At 39.1% G+C, this 23,346-nt stretch overlaps 2 protein-coding genes across 3 annotated transcripts in view; one reads left to right on the top strand and one right to left on the bottom strand.

Annotated features, from left to right (window-relative positions):
• LOC115210198 (traB domain-containing protein) overlaps window positions 1-316 on the bottom strand; it is a 43,996-nt gene extending 43,680 nt beyond the window's left edge. The window contains exon 1 of the mRNA XM_029778666.2: window positions 180-316. Within this exon, the coding sequence (XP_029634526.1) occupies window positions 180-207 (28 nt within the window). The 5' untranslated portion in view covers window positions 208-316. The remainder of the gene's footprint in view (window positions 1-179) is intronic.
• A 324-nt stretch (window positions 317-640) lies between these two features.
• Window positions 641-23,346, top strand: part of LOC115210197 — a 61,989-nt gene continuing 39,283 nt past the window's right edge. For both annotated transcript variants that reach the window (XR_004998643.1, XM_029778664.2), the window contains exons 1-2: window positions 641-869; window positions 16,364-16,993. Coding sequence is in view for 1 of the 2 variants with exons in the window: in XM_029778664.2 (XP_029634524.1) it covers window positions 762-869; window positions 16,364-16,993 (738 nt within the window). In the remaining variant the exon portion in view is untranslated. The remainder of the gene's footprint in view (window positions 870-16,363; window positions 16,994-23,346) is intronic.

The raw sequence follows: 23,346 nt of genomic DNA, 5'->3' as shown, positions 1-23,346 counted from the left end.
CTCTCTCTTTGTATCTTTCATTAAAGACCATAGGGCAGATGTTAGAACAAATGATACTAGCTTCAGCTCCAAAAGAGCGGACACAGCAATAACATATCGGCGACAGAACTCGGAAATACAGTGTCGATGAATAAAGCTCAAAGTAAACAGATATAATAGTGTTTTAAAACAGAACTTACTCGTCGTATCAACTTGATGCTCAGCCATTACTATTAAGAGGAGCTATGCTTGTGTACACAACAAGCTATGACGTCATCAGTTTATGCGGTCACAGTACACGTGGCATGTCGCGAAGCAAGAAGCTATTTAATCGATTTCTGTCGACAATGATGACAGCTACTGAGATAGTAGAGCGGTAAATCTAATTATCCGATGCTGACAAAACAAAGCTCCGTTATAACTCTAAAGAATGTTACCCGTAAAATGTCTATCCGTGTTAACTGTCAACTCCTCTAATCACTCTGGAAGCAGCCTACCAGAAACTTGATTGTGACTTTAAGTCAACTTCTCTCCAACTCTGACGCGAAATACTGGAGAAATATAGACATATATTTCTTTACTACCCACAAGGGGCTATACGCAGAGGGGACAAACAAGGACAGACAAAGGGATTAAGTCGATTATATCGACCCCAATGCATATATATATAGGCTTTATATGAATATGTAGACGACTGTTTTTGTTGGTTTTTCTACCGCCTACTCAGTATCAGGATATCTTACCTTATCCTTCTGGCGTATGTTATTTATAATTTAACAAGCATGGGGAATTACCAAAATCAACAGATACTGCCAGAAGTTAGTTTTGAAGAGAAGGGCAAAGAATTGAACGTACGAGGAAAAGTACGTTCTATTACCGATTTCTTGCAGGTAAGTTAATAGTTTCTTTTGATAGTCATTCATTGGAGAAACGCATCACTTTCATCCTGGAGTTAGGTTTTTGTGACATTTTGACGAAGCATCTTGATTAGAAAAAATATCGGTCCAGTTCATAAGAATGTCGGATAACGGTACCGTATTCTCCATACAGACATACACACACGTACGTTTGTGTGTGTGTGTGTATATATATATACCAATTAATTCTTTTTAATATGTTAGACCACTGGTTTTAATTGACTAATATCAATTTCTACCCTTAATTAATTTTATATATATATATAGGGCCTCTGAAACTGGTAAGAAGGAAATCTCGAACCGGGAGCCCAGCCCGCAGATTGTCTTAACTGGGCGACAATTTATGTCTACCACCCAAGTAGGTCAGTTTGGGATTCCAGCACTGGAAGTAAAAAGTCGGGAAAAAAACGTCATCCTGTCCGACATTCTTATAATTACGCCAATCCACCAGCCTGCATTGGTTCCTCTTCATCGCCCTCGAAAAAAAAACAAGTTAACCTCGACGGGATTTGAACTGAGCGCGCAGGGGCCAGAAACTAAACAGATGTAATTGTGGAATTTATCTATCTCTCTCCCCCTCTCATTTTTTTTTTGTAACTAACAACACAGCTGTCTAGTGACACAGATTGGATTAACCTATTTGAGTTTGTATTCGTCGGTGCCCATACACACACACTCGAAAGTATTTAATAACCTTCGGTTTTTCATCGACACCTGTAACCTGTCGGGTTAAAAATACGCTTTAGCTCATCCTAGTGGTTTTTTGCACTAGTAATTAGTATACTCTTTTACTTGTTTCAGTCATTTTGACTGCGGCCATGCTGGAGCACCGCCTTTAGTCGAGCAACACTCGACCCCGGGACTTATTCTTTGTAAGCCCAGTACTTATTCTATCGGTCTCTTTTTTGCCGAACCGCTAAGTGACGGGGACATAAACACACCAGCATCGGTTGTCAAGCAATGCTAGGAGAACAAACACAGACACACAAACACACACGTACACACACACACATATATATATATATATATACATATATACGACGGGCTTCTTTCAGTTTGCGTCTACCAAATCCACTCACAAGGCTTTGGTCGGCTCGAGGCTATAGCAGAAGACACTTGCCCAAGACGCCACGCAGTGGGACTGAACCCGCAACCATGTGGTTGGTAAGCAAGCTACTTACCACATTTTTTATTTTTGTTTTTCACATTCTGTATACATTTTTTAATTCGGTTTCCTGTGTTTTAGATTTCTCTCTTTTCAAAAACGTTCTTCAACTTTTCTTCGGATTTCATTCGTCTTCTTTTGTGAGTGTGAACAAGTATGAGCTAATGTACACACATGTAGTGTGTCTGTGTGTATCTTCTACTTGTTTCGATCATTAGACTGCGACCATACTGGAGCACCGCCTTGATTTTTAGTCGAATGAACGAACCCCCAGTCCTTTGTCTTAAAGCTTCGTACTTTATCGGTCATTTTGCCGAACCGCTGTTTTGATGTAAACACACCAACACGGGTGGTCAATCGGTGGTGGAGGAGGACAAGCACAGACACGCAACATACAAACACATGCGTGTATGTGTATACATATGTGTATATGTGTGTGTGAAGGCGAGAGACTTTATTTCACATTGGTCCAGTTCACTCAGCTGTAGAAATGAGTTGCTACGTCACAGGTGCCAAAATGTATCGGTCTTTGCCCGGTCTTGTGCCTTGGAAGAGAACTTTCTTGGTGCAATCCCATGCTCATTCAGAACCGACAGTGCAGGGGGAGGTCTCTCTCTCTCTCTCTCTCCCTTCTATATATATATATAATATATATATAATGAAGGGTGAAATTAATTAATTTGGAATAATTATCAATTACACCAAGTAGTCTTCGGCATGTAAACATTCATTCTCTCTTACCTGTTTGTGTCAGCCTTCCAATTGCTGTTTTTACTGAGATTTCCTTTTTAGTAGAGAAATAGCTATAACCCTTTGACTGCTATTTCTAAATTCGGTATGTGGTAAGGCAATTCGTTGCTAAACCCTTATTGCTTAGTATATATATATATATATATATATATTACTCTTTACTCTTTTACTTGTTTCGGTCATTGACTGCGGCCATGCTGGAGCACCGCCTTATTCTTTGTAAGCCCAGTACTTATTCTATCGGTCTCTTGGGCCGAACCGCTAAGTGACGGGGACGTAAACACACCAGGGGACAAACACACACACACACACAAACACACACACACACACATATATATATATATATATATATATATATATTATATATATATATATATATATACGACAGGCTTCTTTCAGTTTCCGTCTACCAAATCCACTCACAAGGCTTTGGTCGGCCCGGGGCTATTGTAGAAGACACTTGCCCAAGATGCCACGCAGTGGGACTGAACCCGCAACCATGTGGTTGGTTAGCAAGCTACTTACCACACAGCCACTCCTGCGCCTATTTTATTTACTTTGTTGAGAAAAATTATCTACTTTGTGTTTTATTTACTTTGCTAGGTAGTCGTTGTAGTATCGACTAGCTTGCGCGACTACGCGAGGCGCGCACCGGGACCACTCTTCCTAAGTAGTACCTTATTTATATTTGAAAAGTTTTCTTTTTAGTTGCAGTGTCCGATGATATCGTTAAAATTAATTTTACATAAAACTTCTGCTTCTATACTTAATAGAGATAAGGCATTACGAATATTATTTCAGCAAGTTCAAAGTAATTTCTTTTGTGCCGTAAACCATTTTCACTTCTCTGGTGCCCCCCCCCCCGTCCCTTGATGTCCTAAGCACGTGCTTATTTTGCTTAATGGGTTAATCCACCGCTGCACTTAACCACGACATATCAACAAGATCTCGTGTTGATGCTTGTAACCTCCGAACTCTCGGTAACAGCTGTGTGAGGTAGAAGACACTTATTTTATTGAAGTACTGAATAATCAAAACTAAGAAGTAATGAGTGTTAACAGTGTCCAGTGGGTGACCATCGCTGGGATCTTTTCCTTTTGAACGGCAGTTTTCAACACAATTTCTAGTTAACTAAACACTTTAAAACTTTGTATACTGGTAGAATGTGTCAAAATAAAACATTTTTTCTCTTGGCTTTCTTGAGAAAATTGTAATTTGTAAGTTTAACGTAGTTTAATTTTTCGAATTTTAACCAATCGATGGCCTCTATTGAGCTAAAATCATTTGCTGCGTCTAAAACTGAGACAACATCCTGTCACTAACCCTAACCCTAAATTTTAGCCTTTCGTTTGTTTTCCTTAAATTAATTTAACAATTAAGAAAAAAAAAAACCAAAGCAAAAACTCAAAACAAAAACAAAACAAATAATTTTAGACACATGCGTAACAATTAAATTAATTTAACAATTAAGAAAAGAAAAACGAAAGGCTAAAAGTTAGAGTTAGTGACAGGATGTCTCAGTTTTAGACGCAGCAAATGATTTTAGCTCAATTAGAGGCCATCGATTGGTTAAAATTCGAAAAATTAAACTACATTAAACAAACGAATTACAATTTTCTCAAGAAAGCCAAGAGAAAAAAGTTTTATTTTGACACATTCTACCAGTATACGAAGTTTAAAAGTGTTTAGTTAACTAGAAATTGTGTTGAAAACTGCCGTTCAAAAGGAAAAGATCCCATCGCTGTGTTGTCTGTTGTCAGTGTACATGTCAAAACTTGTTCATAGAAGTTGAAAGTTTACGGGCAATCTTTCGGTAAAAGTCTGTGACGTCATGAATGAGTGTGACATGGAATTTCGTTTGTTGGTCAGAGTTGAATAGTTAAACACACACTCGCAATGTGTGGGTTTCTCGAACTTAGTCCAATTCATTTTGGTTTTTTTCTGCATGAGCTAAAAGTATGGATTATGCAGACAAGCAAATAAATTTCAGCACAACTATAGAACTCTCCATCCTTTATTTTCTTTTTCTAAAGAATCGGAAAATTTTCAATATTAGGATCAACAAAAGGCGCAGGAATGGCTGTGTGGTAAGTAGCTTGCTTACCAACCATATGGTTCCAGGTTCATTCCCACTGCATGGCACCTTGGGCAAGTGTCTTCTACTATAGCCTCAGGCCAACCAAAGCCTTGTGAGTGGATTTGATAGACGGAAACTGAAAGAAGCCCATTGTATATATATATGTATGTATGTGTGTTTGTTCCCCCAACACCGCTTGACAACTGATGCTGGTGTGTTTACGTCCCCGTAACTTAGCGGTTCGGCAAAAGAGACAGATAGAATAAGTACTAGGCTTACAAAAAAAAAAGTCCTGGGGTCGATTTGCTCGACTAAAGGCGGTGCTCCAACATGGCCACAGTCAAATGACTGAAACAAGTAAAAAGAGTAAAAGTATTCGACTGTGACCAGACCTAACCCTAAATCCTAACTGAACTCGAAAAGTAAACAACTTTAGTCAATAACGTGTATCTAACTGGATTAAAATTTATTGAATATTTCTGTATTTTGGACAGTCAAGTATTTGCTGTACAGTGTTCTTGAGTTTGTTTATTACTACAAAAAGAAATAGATATAATATGTTTCTTGAGATAACATCTTCTAAAACGTTTTGTGCTATTATCGTTTCAAGTTACTCCTTAACTTCATTATAAGGGTCATGAAAATAGAATTCGACTTTAGAAAAGATATCTTGCACACAACCATCTTAACCCTTTTGTTACTAACCCGGCCAAAACCAGCTCTGGCTCAGTGGTAAAATGTCTTGTTTTCATAAGTTTTGAATTAAAATATTCCACCAAGCCTTAGTCACAATTTATGTTCCTAACACTAGTTTAATCATAACTAAGTTATTTTACAAAATTCTTTGTTATATTTAAGATGATTGAAAGAAACACAGAGCATCTTAAAATAAATACAGTAATGAAAGGGTTAAACTCAAAAACTTATAGAATTTATTTCTCTGTCTTAATTTTTTTTTCCTATTAAAAGTTAGCTGTATAGTCAGTTGATTAGCTTTAACACAAGATACGCAAGAGATGCATTGTTAGATATCAAATCCTGTATTAACTCGTTCATGGTGTGTATTTGGTTTGGTATCTGTAGAAGTCATTAGCCATTTGTCGTAAGAAATGATTAAGAGATTTCTTTACCAAACACTTCATTCAACAAATGATGCTTTAACATCTGGCTTAAGGGAAAGAACTCACTGTCAACTATAAATGGGAAGTAGAACCACCTGTTAAATAGTTCGTTTCCCAACTACATGGTTCCGGGTTCAATACCCCTGTGTGATACCTTGGACAAGTCTCTTCTTCTACAGCTCTGGATTTGGTTGACAGAAACTGAAAGAAGCCCGTTGTATATTACACTGTGTAATATGTATGCCTTTGTGTTGTGTTCATTCCCCCACTACCTCTTAACCAAAAGTACTGGGGTCGATTTGTTCGACTAAACCCTACATGTCAACGTCCCAGTATGACCACATTCCAATGACTGAAAAGTTTAGGGAAAAAAAAAAGTGATACCCTTTAAGAAAATCAATAAACTAAGGGATTGTAAAATTAAGATATTTTAACAGCTTCAGTACAACGCCTGTCTGAAATTCGATTTTATTTTTATATAATTTAATATGACGATAAAGCCACAAAGTTACTAATTGAGTCTTTCAAGTAGTTTGTTAGTTCTCTTTGAATTATGGACATAACAAGCTCAGTATAATTTCATTATTACTTTAATTCACAATCTCTTTCCTTTGAGAAATATTATTGTCATGGAACAAAGAATGAGAGCCAGAAGTATTATTGAAATCTATTTGGTATTGAGTCAGCAATTTTGTAAATCTGGTTCTTTAAACTTAACTATCTCACCTGGACATTGTGAAATATCACAAAACTGAGTGTCTTAGACCCTCATTATTTTCCAAACATAGGTAAACTTATCTTTATGGTCCCCTAGTTCATTTTTGTCTTCTAAAGGATCACCTGTGCATATGTGTACATTTCATTTTTTTATGAACACATGACCAAGAGAAACTCCCAAGAAAATATGCACTATCTTGAGAACAGTTCTAATTCTCCTTTATTTTCAAAACTTTGCAGTTGTCTTTTGAAGGATCACTTTTGCATGTGGATATGTGTTTTATAAAGACCTGAGCCTTATTGAGGAGATAACAAAGGACTGAGATATCTGGTGCATTGCTGTACTCAACCATAGCAGAACTGTTAATGCCATTTCTCCTGCTGAAGAACATTGGCCTGCAAGAGCCCTGTGCTGCTGCCCTGTAAAAGCTCCCATGCCAGCATCATGTAATAGCACCCAGAAAGTACCTGTTCTGGTGCCACATAAAAAGTACCCAGAACACTCTGTAAAGTGGCTGGCATTAAGAAGGGCATCCAATTATAGAAACCAAGCCAAATCTTGCTTACGAACCACATGGTTCTGGGTTCAGTCCCACTGCATGGCACCTTGGGCAAGTGTCTTCTACTATAGCCTCGAGCCGACCAAAGCCTTGTAAGTGGATTTGGTAGATGGAAACTGAAAAGAAGCCCACTGTATATATATATATGTGTGTGTGTGTATATATATATGTATGTGTGTATATGTTTGTGTGTCTGCGTTTGTCCCCGTAACTTAGCGGTTTGGCAAAAGATACTGATAGAATAAGTATTTAGGTTAAAGGAGGAGGGGAGATGACCAGGAGAAACTCTTAAGAAAATAGACACAAACTGATGAATGCCATCTAACAAGAAAAAAAAAACAATCATATGAAGTGTCTTTGAGAGCATAGAGCATAACTTAAATGAAGTACTTTCAAAAAGAATATCTTCCCAACATGATTCTGGGATTTTAATCTTTAAACAGTGGGTATTATCAATTGATGTTTCAAACATTTTACATGGATACGACCATCATCAAAGAAAAGTGAATATTTCACAGAATTTTCAACAATGAGAGTGAATATTTTATTGTGCAAGAGATGAACAATTTTATCATATTTGAAGTAAAAATAAGTATAAAAATTACTCTTAACCATTTAGCATTTAAACCAGTCATATCCAGCCCAAATATTATACCTTTTTTATGTTCAGCCCCTCATACCTATCTGACAATGTCATTCTCAAAATATGCAATCACATCATCAAAAGATTGTGAATGACTGTGTATTACATTTGACTAAATAATCTGAATGCTAAAAGAGTAAGAAAAGAGATTTGTTTTTTTTACCTGTTCGGCATACACATTCATGCAAGTAGGTTCTAATGTCTGCTTCGGCAGACATTAGGCCTTGGAAGCCCTTTCTAGCACTAGTCACTTCACAGAGTGTAGTGGGTGTTTTTTTATGCTGCACCAATACTGGTGAGGTCACCAAGTACCTGCAAGACAAGACCCCTCAACTGTTGTAGAGTATAGAATTGAGGGATAAAAAGCTAGGACAGAGAGACAAGAGCAGGTGTCTTGCTGAAGAGGTGAATACATGGCTTGCTCATCTGGAAAGGGAGATAGATGTGAAGTCAAGGGGCAAGGTGAATATGAGACAGAATAGAATAGAGGAACAGAAAGGGTGGATGTCTGGGTAAGGTTGCTATGTGAGAATAATATGACAGTTGATTAGAGATAGGGAATGAGTTGGACAGAGAGAATATTAGTTCAGCAGAGGGGAGGTGAAGGAAGGAAATAAGGTAACACAGAAGATTGGTGAAAGAATGAGTGTTAGAAGAAGAGTTGTTGGGGAAAGCTTGACAGAACCTCAATTCTGTTGAGATGGTTGGGTCTCCACAAGCACAACGTGTTGCCATTCATCTCAGTCCCCCCATCATCTCCCCTGAGAGGCTCAACACCTTAAAGTCAGTCTTCACCACTTTGTCCCACGTCCTCCTAGGTTTTCCTCCTCCACAGGTTCCTTCTACGTTTAGCAGTCAGCACTTCCTTATACACCGGTCCTTGTGCTTCTGCATCACATGACCATACCAGTGCAGACTTCTCTCCTGCACACTGTGTCTGATGCCTCTTATGCCCAATTTTTCTCTCAGCACATTTGTACTTTGTTGTACATGTACACTGTTATTGCACATCCATTCGAGTATGCTAGTATCATTTCTTTCCAGCCTTCACATGTCGTCTGCATATGTATGTATATATATATATATATATATATATATATATATATTTAGTATGTGACCTCGTCTGTATCACTAGTGATTTTTTTTTTTTTTCCTCTGTCTTCTCTTCTCGGACCTTTCCTTCTCCTATGTTTCCGATGAAGAGCTCCGCTCGAAACGTCAAACCCTCCTTCTTTCCTGAGCGTCCAATAATACTTTATTTGTTCCACGTCCTTGTGTTGTTGTCTTTTTGTTTTCTTGTTTGGATTAACTATATATATATATATATATATATGCAGCAAGCTGGCAGAATCATTAGCACGCCAGGCGAAATGCTTAGCGGTATTTCGTCTGCTGTTACGTTCTGAGTTCACATTCCGCCGAGGTCGACTTTGCCATTCGTCCATTCGGGGTAGATTAAATTACGCACTGGGGTCGATATGATCAATCTAATGCCTTTGTCCTTGTTTGTCCCCTCTATGTTTAGCCCCCTGTGGGCAATAAAGAAATACATATATATGTATGTATATATGTGTGCCTGTACGTATACGCTCATTTTATGTTCAATTATATGAATATATACAGTATATGCATCTACTTGCAATGACCTAGAGGCCTTAAAATATCTTATACCTTTTCCTTCATTGAGCTCTCTAGATCACAACTATGTTATAACAGTCCAATCCCAACCACATGTCTCAATAACTCTCTCACACACATACACACACCTACTAATATTAATTCATACTAATACATTCACAGTGCATATATACCTGTTATTGTTTATCCCAGCCTATACATGCATATGTACTACATAGACTTCCTAGGGTGTGTTTGCACATACAAACACTGAATGCAGCCACACTCACTGAATATACCTATACACATATACATTCTCACAGACCCACAGATACTCACTGATTATAAGAGACCTTATTGTCTCTTTACTCTTTTACTTGTTTCAGTCATTTGACTGCGGCCATGCTGGAGCACTGCCTTTAGTCAAGCAAATCGACCCCGGGACTCATTCTTTGTAAGCCCAGTACTTATTGTATCGGTCTCTTTTGCCGTACCGCTAAGTGACGGGGACATAAACACACCAGCATCGGTTGTCAAGCAATGCTAGGGGAACAAATACAGACACACAAACACACACACAAACATATATATATATACATATATATGACGGGCTTCTTTCAGTTTCCGTCTACCAAATCCACTCACAAGGCTGTGGTCGGCCCGAGGCTATAGTAGAAGACACTTGCCCAAGGTGCCACGCAGTGGGACTGAACCTGGAACCATGTGGTTGGTAAACAAGCTACTTACCACACAGCCACTTCTTTATTGAATTTTTTTACAGCCACCTTCTGTTTCAAACGTGTTCAACCTGACCCAGCTGTCTCCAGTAATAAATCTGTTCCTCTCTCCTACACTCAGATGCTTAGCAACTGTTGAATGGGTTGGTGGGCACAGCAAATGGTTTTATTTACAGAAATAAAGCATTTAAGAAACCCAGCCAGGAGAACTTCCACTATAAATAAATGGGCAATAAGCAGTTCCTACTCAATGGTTCCTGTTTTCACTGCCTTTGATTATGGACATAATGGACATAATGCAGTGCCCACAACAGGATGTTGGTAATCCATTTTTCTTTTTTAATAGGCACCAACATGGGTGGGTGGTAAGAAGTTTGCTTCCCAACCACATGGTTCCAGGTTCAGTCCCACTGCATGCCATTTTGGGCAAGTGTCTTCAGTTATAACCCCAGACTGACCAAATCCTTGAGAGTAAATTTAGTAGGCAAGAACTGAAAGAAGTCCATTGAATATATATATAGTACTTATTCTATCGGTCTCTTTTGCCAAACCACTAAGTGACAGGGGACGTAAACACACCAGCATCGGTTGTCAAGCAATGCTGGGAGGACAAACACAAACATATACTCACACACTTATATGTATATACATATATACGACAGGCTTCTTTCAGTTTCCGTCTACCAAATCCACTCACAAGGCATTGGTCGGCCCGGGGCTATAGCAGAAGACACTAGCCCAAGATGCCACGCAGTGGGACTGAACCCAGTACCATGTGGTTGGTTAGCAAGCTACTTACCACACAGCCACTCCATCATCATTTATGTATATATATATATATATATATATATACATATATATACCACTTGACCGACCAGTCCGTCAGGCGTCCATTTGACACCGCTGGTCACAGCACGCTGTCCACTCCTCTCTGTATCGCACCTTTCTCATCGACGGTGGAGTTAGGATTTCAGGAGGATGATTGGGATCGCGTGGATATATATATACACACACACACAAATCTATGTATGTGTGTATGCCACTGTGCTTGTCCTTCACCACAGCTTGACATCTAATGTTGGTATGTTTATGTTCCCATAACTTATCAATTTGGTAAAAAAAAATTAACTGATAGAATAAGTACTAGACTTACAAAAAAATATGTACTGGGTCAACTTGTTTGGCTAAACACCTTCAAGGTAGTGCTCAGTATGGTCCAAGGTCACAGTCTAATGACTGAAACAAGTAAGAGATGAAAGATATGTCAGTGGAGAAAGATCATTGCTCATGATCTTTGTAAGTCTTCTCAGATTGGGGAAATCAGTGTAGCCAATGTCCAGCATGAACATCTGCAGATCAATCGTCACTATTGTAGTTTTATTTCTGCTTGCCCATGTTGGCATGGGTTGAACAGGTTTTCCAAAATGTTATTTTACAGTCAGATGACCCTTGACACCTTTCTGGGCTTGTGAGACTTGTGTGTGTGGATGGGATATCCTAAGATCAGACACCCAATTCAAGTGTTTGGAATAGTGAACTGTGCTAACAGCAACCGTAGATGAAATAGTGATGTTAAACCAGGTAACAGAATATTCTTTTATTTTTTTACATGCTTCAGTCATTTGACTGCAGCCATGCTGGAGCACCACCTTAAAAGGACTTATTCCTTGTAAGCCTAGTACTTATTCTGTTGATCACTTTTGTTGAACTGCTAAGTTACAGGGACATAAACACACCAACATCAGTTGTCAAGCAATGGTGTGGGGACAAACACACACACAAAAATAAACATATATACATATATAGGCGCAGGAGTGGCTGTGTGGTAAGTAGCTTGCTAACCAACCACATGGTTCCGGGTTCAGTCCCACTGCGTGGCATCTTGGGCTAGTGTCTTCTGCTATAGCCCCGGGCCAACCAATGCCTTGTGAGTGTATTTGGTAGACGGAAACTGAAAGAAGCCTGTCGTATATATGTATATACATATAAGTGTGTGTGTGTTTGTCCCCCTAGCATTGCTTGACAACTGATGCTGGTGTGTTTACGTCCCCGTCACTTAGCGGTTCGGCAAAAAGAGACCGATAGAATAAGTACTGGGCTTACAAAGAATAAGTCCCGGGGTCGATTTACTCGACTAAAGGCGGTGCTCCAGCATGGCCGCAGTCAAATGACTGAAACAAGTAAAAGAGTATATATAACGACATGTGGATTGTTGGCGATTTTTTTTTTTTTTTTTTTTTTTTTTCCCTCCATCTTCCTTCTCTCTGTCTCCTGTTTCTGAAGAAGAGCTTTGCTTGAAATGTAAAACACCCTTTCTTTCCTTCCTTAAGTGTGTTATTAATATTTTGCATGTACCATGTCCTTGCGTTGTTGTGTTTTTCTCCATTGTTTTTTTTGGGATTAACTATATATACGACAGGCTTCTTTCAGTTTCTGTCTACCAAATCCACTCACAAGGCTTTGGTCAGCCCAAGGCTTTAGTAGAAGATACCTGCCCGAGGTGCCACGCATGTGGTTGGGGAGCAAACTTCTTACCACACAAATACACCTGCACATTTAATGTCTACCATTCAAGAATTCAAATAGTTCCTCTAATAGGCTTCCATTCAGCTTTCATCTGCCACATTTCACAAAGACATTGGTTAACTGATGACAATCACCCGAATGTGACAAGCAGTGGAAATAAATCCAGAATCACATAGCTTTACTTCACAGCCGTACCTTGAAGCAACTACACTAACTTTACAAAGTCTTGAAATAGGCTGCTTGTGTCCATGAAGAAATGGTTAACCCTTTCGTTACTGTATTTATTTTGAGATGCTCTGTGTTTCTTTCAATTACTTTAAGTATAACAAAGAATTTAGTAAAATAACTTAGTAATCATTCAGCTAGTGTTAGGAACATAAATTGTGACTAAGGTTTGATGGAAGATTTTAATTCAAAACGTATGAAAACGAGACATTTGTACAACAGAGCCAGAGCCGGTTTCAGCCGGGTTGGTAACGAAAGGGTTAACAAGCTTGTAAACGATTTGGTGGTCATATAAATTGTTTTAAAAGAAAGTTATTTGAAATTATAACCCCAGGAATTCAAAATTATTAAAATATTATTATATATGCTTTGCAGTATTTCCTCAGACTCATTATGTTCTGAGCCGATTAAATAAGTACCAGTTATGCACTGGGGTCGATGTAATCGACTTAATCCGTTTGTCTGTCCTTGTTTGTCTCCTCTGTGTTTAGCCCCTTGTGGGTAGTAAAGAAATAGGTACTTTGTCTGTCTTTACATTGAGTTCAAATTCCACCTTTTCGGCATCAATAAAATAAGTACCAGTTGAACCCTGAGGTTGATGTAATTGACTAATTTGATAGGTTTTCATATACTGAGCTGTTTTGATAAATCTAAATTTCTTAAGTCAGTTCTGACACATTTCTCATTGCTTAGATCACTCCTCCCCTATCAGAAAGGCCCGGCTGCATCAAGAACTGCAGATGAAAGCTGCTACACTCATCCATAATCTTTCCAGCAGACCTATTTGACATATCTGTTTAATAATTATGTTCAGTGTATTTGCCAGAACTGCAACTGGCCTGCAATTGATTGAATCGATAAGGCTGTATGTTTAATGGTTTGTTTATAAGTCTTGTTTTAGCTTAATCACACACTATCTCTGTTTTCTGTTCATCTCTTATGCTAACACTGTGTCTAATCAGACACTTCTGGCACATTGACTTTTCAATATTCCTGTTGTTAGGAAGTGCAGTTTTTATTTATTTATTTAAGGCAGCAAGCTGGCAGAATCATTAGCACACCAAGCTTAGCGATGTTTCATCCATCTTCGTGTTCTGAGTTCAAATTCTGCCGAGGTCAACTTTACCTTTTATCCTTTCAGGGTCGATAAAATAAATACCAGTTGAGTACTAGGGTCAATGTAATCGACTTTTCCCCTCCCCCAATATTTCAGGCCTTGTGCTTAAAGTAGAAAGGATTATTATATTATTATTATTATTATTATTAATACATTCTGGCTTCTTACATTCTGGGTTCAATTTCTGTTGAGGTTGACTTTGCCTTTCATCCTTTTAGAGTTGATGAAATAGATACCAGTTATGCACTGGGGTCAATAGAATCGACTAGCCCCCTCCTCAGAGTTTCAGGCTTTGTGCCTAGAGTAGAAAAGATTAAAGGCAGTGAGTTGGCAGAATTGTTAAACACTGGACGAAATGCTTAGCAGTATTTCACCTGTTGCTACGTTCTGAGTTCAAATTCCACCGAAGTTGACTTTGCCTTTCATTCTTTCAGGGTCGATAAAATAAGTACCAGTTGAAAACTGGGGTCAATGTAATCAATTCATCCCCTCCCACAAAACTGCAGCCCATGTGGCAAAGTGCTGGTGGCACGTGAAAAAACATTCAAGCAAGGTCGTTGCCAGTACCACTCCACTGGCTCCTGTGCAGGTGGCACATGGAAAACACCATTTGAGCATGGCCGTTGCCAGTACCGCCTGACTGGCCCTCATGCTGGTGGCATGTAAAAGCATCCACTACACTGTCAGAATGGTTGGTGTTAGGAAGGGCATCCAGCTGTAGAAACTCTGCCAGATCAGATTGGAGGCTGGTGCAGCCATCTGGTTCGCCAGTCCTCAGTCAAATCATCCAACCCATGCTAGCATGGAAAGCGGATATTAAACAATACTGATTATTACATTTTGGCTCCTTATATTCTGGGTTCAAATTCTGTCGAGGTTGACTTTGCCTTTCATCCTTCCAGCTTCAATAAAACAAATACCAGTTCAATTTTCGGGTCAATGTAATCATTCTTACCCCTCCCTTCAAAATTAGAAAAAAATGATCATCATTATTATAACTGTCACACACTGGGGGCGATGTAATCAACTAGCCCTCTCATCCAAAATTTTAGGCCTTGCGCTTACAATAGAAAGAATTCTTATTATTATTAAGATGGTGAGCTGGCAGAATCATAAGCACACTGGGCAAAATGCTTAGCAGCATTTCATCCGTCTTTACATTCTGAGTTCAAATTCCATGTGCTCAGCTTTGCCTTTCATCCTTCAGTGTTGATAAAATTATTATCTGTTGAACACGGGGGTCAGTGTAATTGACTTACCCACCTCCCCTGAACTTGCTGACCTTGAGCCAAAATTTGAAACCATGATTATTATTATTATTGAATGAGAGAGCAGTGCATGCCATCAAAGTGACACTGGGGTAAAATATACGAAGCCCAGTATACCCATCTGATAAGGGTACACTAGGCACATACATCACAGCCATATGTGCGTGACATGGTGATCTCATATTAAGATAAACAGCACATGACCTTGCAGATGGGTCCCAGTTAGAATTTTCTTCTGGTCGAGTAGCCCATCCCGCTCAAAAGGTCCCTGAATAAGGGTTGTTTAAGGATGTTGAATGAAACACCCATGTTTCCAGAGGTGAATTATTCAGACCCCAAAGAATCCCTCTCGACACATGGCTATGATGCTCTCCCTCTACTTTTGCTCGTGATCAGAGATGCACATATCGTCAGCCACTAAGGGACATGTTCAACTGGTTAAGGTCAAACATCTGACAAGCAAATTTGTGGTATTGAGCAGAATATTTGCTGTAGCCCATATTATTATTATTATGATAAATGCCTTATGTTATTTCATCTTGCCCTTTTATGTTATGGGTTTCAATCAGTGGGTCAACAAAACCTCGAACATGGGGTGAAATAGCTTACAATATTCTGTAACAGCCTTCTACAATGACAGTTAATTGCTAATCCTTAACTATAATTGTTGTTAATTTGTTTTTAGCCCAAACATGATGGCTGTTAATTACTAGCCTTATTGTTATAGTTATTGCTGATACTAAGCCTTAATTGCTAGTGCAATTGCACAGCAATTGAAAACTATGAGCCAATTTCAATCTTTAGTTGTGACCAGTTCACGTCACTGATAATTTTTTTTTAAGGAAGACCTAATCATTACGCAAGTTCCCTTACCCTACTTCCTTCTTGTACCAAATAAAAATTTGTGATAAAAGTCATTTTTTTTTTTCTTCATATTTTTGCAGTACATTCAAAGCAAGTCAAAGCGAATAAACACTGAATCCCAGATAGCTCTACCAATCCCAGAGACACTGTCACTCTACGAACGTCTCAATGCTTCGTTCAACTCTTTGACTGAGATCCAGCTGAACATGCCATTTATATTTCCACACCTGACTTACCTGGATTTGAGCCACAACAACCTCTATTTCCTGCCTGATACAATGGGGCTCTTCCTACATTTGGAGATCCTCATTCTACACCATAACTATCTCAAACAAATTCCTTACACCATGGTTCAACTTGACAAACTCTCCAAACTCGATCTGTCCAACAACATGTTGATAACACTGCCCAAATCTCTTGGAGAAATGAAATCACTCCAAAAACTAAATATTTCACATAACAAGATCCGGGAATTACCTTTATCTCTAATTGAGTGCAGCTCTTTGCGGTTAATTTTAGCTTGTGACAACCTGATGGAAAATCCAACACAAGATATTTGTGATCGAGGATCAAAACCCATTTTAGACTATTTAAAACAGAAGAGGCTTGATGGTTTATCTAATCAAAAATCACCAAAATCAAACCTTAAATTTCCCAGGCAACAGTGGAACCATTCACCAACAAATGTTCCAAATCCAGATTCCCCCCAGGTAACCATTCTCATTTAACTTTTTATTTATTTTTTTGTTTTATTACATTCATATACAAATACACCCATAAATCTATACATGTTTATCTGTGCACATCATCATCATCCTCATCATCATTTTACCAATTTTCCTGAGAGAATGGGTTGGACGGGTCTTCACAATGTGAGTCAGTTGTTATTCAGGCTTCTTGCTCTCCTACACAGCTTGAAGAACCCCATCTCATATGTTTCAATTTTGCTTTACTTTCTATGGCTGGTTGCTCTTCCTAACACCAACCATTTCCCAGTGTACTAGGTGCATTTTATTGTGCCACCAGTAGTAAAAAGGTTGTCATGTCCTCAGCAGGATTAAAGGATCCTCTTGATTCCACATTGTACAGAATGTAATGGAGCATTTTATCACGGCACCAACATTAGAGAGGTTACCATATTTTCCACAAAGCAAAAGGGTCTACTAAACCATCCATCTTTACTTGCTCATTGACTACTGTACAGAATCTCTGGGATGGTTTATTGGTGTGTCAACCTTAGCAGGTCCCATTATACTCTATGATATCAGAGGGTCCTCACCACTCTATAATTTGTTTGTACACTCAGGGTTGTGTTGCTGAAGAGGTGAATTGAAGAGAACAGTAATAACAGAAGAATGAGGATAGATGGGAGAGGAAAGCATATATGTGGATATGTCCTTTTCTGGGGTAACACTTTTCCCAACTTATGCCGACTGAGAATATGGACATTAAAGGATGATGGCAATGATAATAAGCATTTAGCTGTGTAGTTCAGAAGATTACTTCACTATCATGAGATTCCATGTTCAATATCATATATCTGTTTTCTGTTATAAAATTTGAGTTTTCTCTAATGAAATTGTGTGTGTGTGTGTGCACACGTGTGCTCTTACATACATGTACACATTCATACATCCAACAAATTGTTTTTGTTCTTTACGGTGTCTTTATTCCTAGAATCAGAGCTGTGAATATTAAAATAAGAGAAAGCTGTCACCTTTGATCGGAGGTATAGTTATGTAGCTACTTAAACATTCATCTTATCCTTGCAATCATTGCTTCCTCTCTTACCTTTCAAGTTTCTCCTGTTTGTTTAATTAGTTTTTGCTACCACAGCAGCCTCTGTTCTTCAGACCTGTTGACTCTTGGTGCTCATTGTTTCCACAGTTCTCATAATATTTTGTCCAATCCTTCTGCTTCCAAAACTGTTTTCCAACAGAATACATTTTTCCTGCTTGTGTTTTATCTCCAGCCATCAGCCTGCTTCAGTTTCAATCAAACAATACCGCCATCAACCAGTAATCCCACCCAATCAATGCAGTAAATGACTTACATAAAACCCAAGAGGTTGTATTGTGCTTCTCCTCTGCTCTACTTCACTGATAGTCAAAATTAGTAACTGTACAATAACAGCCATCATAGTCATCATTCTTTTCTGACACAATAATTTTATCTTTCTCCAAAGCCTTCCTTTTTTTTGTTAGCTGTTGTAATGGCTTATTTCTTTCCTTAGCTTATTACTGCTTTGTTTGGATTTTATTAAGCAACACTTCTGTCTTTTGTGAGTTTTATCTAACTCTGTATCACAGCTAGTCTGTTTAAGCCACAAGCCCTACCTGTTGTTTTTTTTAATCCCATGTCAGCTCTTGCATAATTTATTAACCCTTTTGATACCAACCCATCTCAGACCACCCTTGGTTCTGATACATACTTCTGGCTTGAATTAAAACCTTCCATCAGCACTTCATTTTAATCTTACGTTTCAAACACCACCTTAATAGTTACAAGGTTATTTTACTAATTTTTCAGGATGCTCTGTAAGTATTGTTTCTAGAATAAGAATTGGGTGGAGGCAGTTCAGAGAGCTGTTACCTCTGTTGGCAACAAAAGGACTCCTTCTCAGAGTGAAAGGTAGATTGTATGATGCTTTTGTGAGAACATCTATGCTTCATGGTTATGAAGCATGAGCTCTGAATGCAGAAGACATGCTTAGACTGAAGAGGTGTGCAACATCAGTGCACATGTACGGCAAAGTGCAAATGTATTGAGAGGAAAAGATGGACATAAGAGGAATCAAATGTAGCATGGAAGAGAGAAGACTACATTGGTTTGGACTTGTGATGCGTATGAATGAGGACAGCTGCATAAAGGAGTGCCGATCACTGAAAGTGGATGGTACCTGCAGAAGAGGAAGGTGTGGGCTGAAGTAGTAAGGACTGATGGGAGAAATGACAATGGACCGAGATGTCTGGCAATATGAGGTTCTTGAGAAAACCCACCCACTGAGTTCTAGAAGCACTGGATGTCCTACCCACACTTAACAAGAAAACTTCTCACACTCTCTACCACAACAAACCAAACTATATCTCTTCTCTTCTTCACATTTCCACTTCATGCACTATGCTAACCTTCCAATCCTATTTCTATACTACCCACAAGGGGCTAAACACAGAGAGGACAAACAAGGACAGACAAACGGATTAAGTCGATTACATCGACCCCAGTGCGTAACTGGTACTTAATTTATCGACCCCCGAAAGGATGAAAGGCAAAGTCGACCTCGGCGGAATTTGAACTCGGAACGTAACGGCAGACAAAATACCGCTAAGCATTTCGCCTGGCGTGCTAACGTTTCTACCAGCTCACCGCCTTAAAACCTCCCAATCCTGTCCCACTGTACCATTGCTCTCCACTGGTAACCTGACCTGTGTTCCACCCACACCCCCTGTTTCACTGTATCATTGCTATCTACTAGCCCTTGACCTGTGTGTTCCACCCACACATGACAAGAAAACTTTTCACACACCCTACCCCAACAAACCAATCTACGTCTTTACGTCTCTTCCTCACATTCCCTCCTTCATTTACTATACCTACCTTCCACTTTCCAATCCTATCCTCACGGGCCTTGTTCCTCTGTATCATGGCCTTCATTCCTGATCTCTCTCTCTTTCACTCACTCATCAGATAACCTTGTACCTCCTCTTCAGCAGGACACCAGTTTCTGCCTCTCTGCCTCACTATAACCTTTCATCATCTGACACAAGATCACCTCCTCCAGCACCCCCTCCCATCTCAAAAGATTTTTGTCTTGCAGGTTACTTGGTGACCCTGTCAGTGCAGGTGCCACTTAAAAAGCATCAAATCCTCATTGTAAAGTGGTTCGCATTTCGAAGGGCATCTAACTGTGAAGAAACCTTGCAAAAACTAACTTCGCCTCTGCTTGTGCCACATAAAAAAACACTAAGTTCACTCTGCTGAGTGGTTGGTGTTAGGAAAGGCATCCAGCTGTAAAAATCCTGCCAAAACAGTTGCAGTCATCTGGTGCAGGGTTCTGCTTGGCCAACTCCTGTCAAACAATCCACCCATGCCAGCATGGAAAGCAGATGTTAAACGATGATGATGATGACTATATATATATATTACAAATAAGAAAATGGAGAAACACATTAGTTGGTCTATCGGCTTTAGGATATTAGAATGTTGCCTTATCTAAGTATCGAAACTACAACCATAATAACATACATATATACAATATAAAATTCAATACATTTAAGATAAGTATAGAAGTAGTTATTCAAAAAAACATACATAAATTATATATATATATATATATATATATATATATATGTTTGGTGAAATAGAAAGATGAATAATCTTGTTGCAGATTAATCAAAAGTTTAACCGATACCTTGGTAGCAAAAATCACAGCAGAAGAAAGCACGGTTGGAGGTACAACCATATGGTGTTGCAACCGTGCGTTGGTGCGGATAATTGAATTTTAATATTATTAGTGAATTGAAGAAATGGAGTTGAACGAAGATTGAACAGAAATCCTTTTATTGCATTCTACACGTGTTTCGAAAGCCACAATTTACCAAATTCCGATTGAATAAGGAGACCATATTGTGTCTTTCTCTTCAGGAAGAAATAGGAATTCCGTTGGCAGAACAAAAACAGAACAGAGGCGCAGCAAAACAAATCGAACGAGGAGGCTCCTAAGAGCCCATGGCCTCGTTCGATTTGTTTTGCTGCGCCTCTGTTCTGTTTTTGTTCTGCCAACGGAATTCCTATTTCTTCTGAAGAGAAAGACAACAATATGGTCTCCTTATTCAATCGGAATTTGGTAAATTGTGGCTTTCGAAACACGTGTAGAATGCAATAAAAGGATTTCTGTTCAATCTTCGTTCAACTCCATTTCTTCAATTCACTAATAATATATATATATATATATATATATGTATATATGTATATATGTATAGTTGCTTGTTAATGGTAAGGCTGTGATTTCCTATTTCTATCTCACTGAATGTCATAGAATGTATAGATACTTCTTTGTTGGTTAAACACAGTCTTGTCTTATTTTAGCCTTCTATTTTCATCTACCTACACTACTTCCTGGACCTTACATCCCTTTAGCAGTGTCCCTTGATTAGCAGACTTAATTTATCACCTGGCTTAACACTACCACTTGCCTTTTGGGTGACTTTAGTGGAGTCCACTCTGTTGCAAACATTGGACCCAGGTTTCTGGTTTGAAAGTATCTTCCTCCCCCACCTTTCCTCCAATTTTAAAAACCCTATAAAAGGGCATATACTCTGCCTTTCCTCTTGACTAAGCAAGAAAAAAGCTATGGTTCTTCATTAATCATGGTTTCATGACCTATTTCTGCTTGTGACCCAGTTTGTGACAATTAATGGTCAACTTGATTCATTTCACTTAACAACCTTATTTAATATCACCTAAGTATTGTTTGTCATGAATCCAAGTTTAGGCATAGTGTAATCTACTCTCTCGGCTGGGATATGTAACCAGTACTGGTCTCATGGCAAAGATAGGTTACATATACAGGACATGTAGATATTCTTGCCATGACACAGATATACAACTCCTGTCCTAACTGCATTTTTCTCTTCTTCACATTTCCTCTTCATAAACTTTTTTTCTTTTTCTTTTACTTGTTTCAGTCATTTGACTGTGGCCATGCTGGAGCACCGCCTTTTAGTCGAGCAACTCAACCCCGGGACTTATTCTTTTTGTAAGCCCAGTACTTATTCTATCGGTCTCTTTTTGCCGAACCGCTAAGTGACGGGGACATAAACACACCAGCATCGGTTGTCAAGTAATGCTAGGGGGACAAACACAGACACAGAAACACACACGCACACACACACACACATATATATATATATATATACACATATATACGGCAGGCTTCTTTCAGTTTCCGTCTACCAAATCCACTCACATGGCTTTGGTGGGCCCGAGGCTATAGTAGAAAACACTTGCCCAAGATGCCATGCAGTGGGACTGAACCCGGAACCATGTGGTTGGTTAGCAAGCTACTTACCACACAGCCACTCCTGTGCCTATGACTGTTTTCCAATTTCCTTTCTTGCCTTCACTGCCCTGCTCACTGTATTACTGCTCCCCACACACCCCAACATCCACACCCTATTTTTCTAACAAGGTTCAGTGCTCATATTCTTGTTACTTGTGAGTATACCCTAATACTACAACATCTCTCTTTTACTCTCTCTTACACTTTTGCTATTTCCTACTCTCTTTCTCTTTGGTCACACTCTCTCTCCTCTTGTTTTTCCTCTGACTAGCTCTCACTCTCTTTCTCTTTCCTCTCTCTCACTTTCTCACTGGGTAACCATGTACCTCCTCTATAGCAAGATGCCTATTTGAGCCTTTCTATTTCTCTATTCTTTCATCATTTGATACTGGATCACCTCCTTTAATGTCTCCTCTGTTGTGGCAAGACACCTGCTTCTGTCTCTCTGTCTCTTCGTCACACTCTGACACAAGTTGCCCTCCTCAAATGCCCTCCCCATCTCATAATTCCTTGTCTTGTGAGTTACTTGGTTACCATGCCAGTGCTGGTGTCATGTTAAAAGCATCCAGAGTACACTGTAATGCAGTTGGTGTTTGGAAAATCATGCCAGAACTAATTTCGCCTGTGCTAGTGCCACATAAAAAGCACTGAGTCCACTTTCAGAGTGGTTGGTGTTAGAAAGGACATCCAGCCGTAAAATCCCTGCCAAAACAGACACAGTAGCCTAGGGTAGTTTCCCTACCTTGCCAGCTCCTTTCATCCGTCCTACTTACGCATGCAAGTTGGACATTAAATGAAGATGATATACACACACACACACACACACACACACACACACAGATAGTGAAGCAGATCAACACAATCAGGCTTGATACATACATACATATATATATATATATATATATATATATATCTCAGTGCTGCTGGATTGACTCCTGTGCAGGTGGCATGTAAAAAACACCATTTTGAGCGTGGCCATTGCCATCACCGCCAGACTGGCCC

The sequence above is a fragment of the Octopus sinensis genome, linkage group LG4, assembly GCF_006345805.1.
Source record: "Octopus sinensis linkage group LG4, ASM634580v1, whole genome shotgun sequence".
Taxonomy (NCBI): Eukaryota; Metazoa; Mollusca; class Cephalopoda; order Octopoda; family Octopodidae; genus Octopus; species Octopus sinensis.
This window is presented reverse-complemented; position numbering and strand designations above follow the sequence as displayed.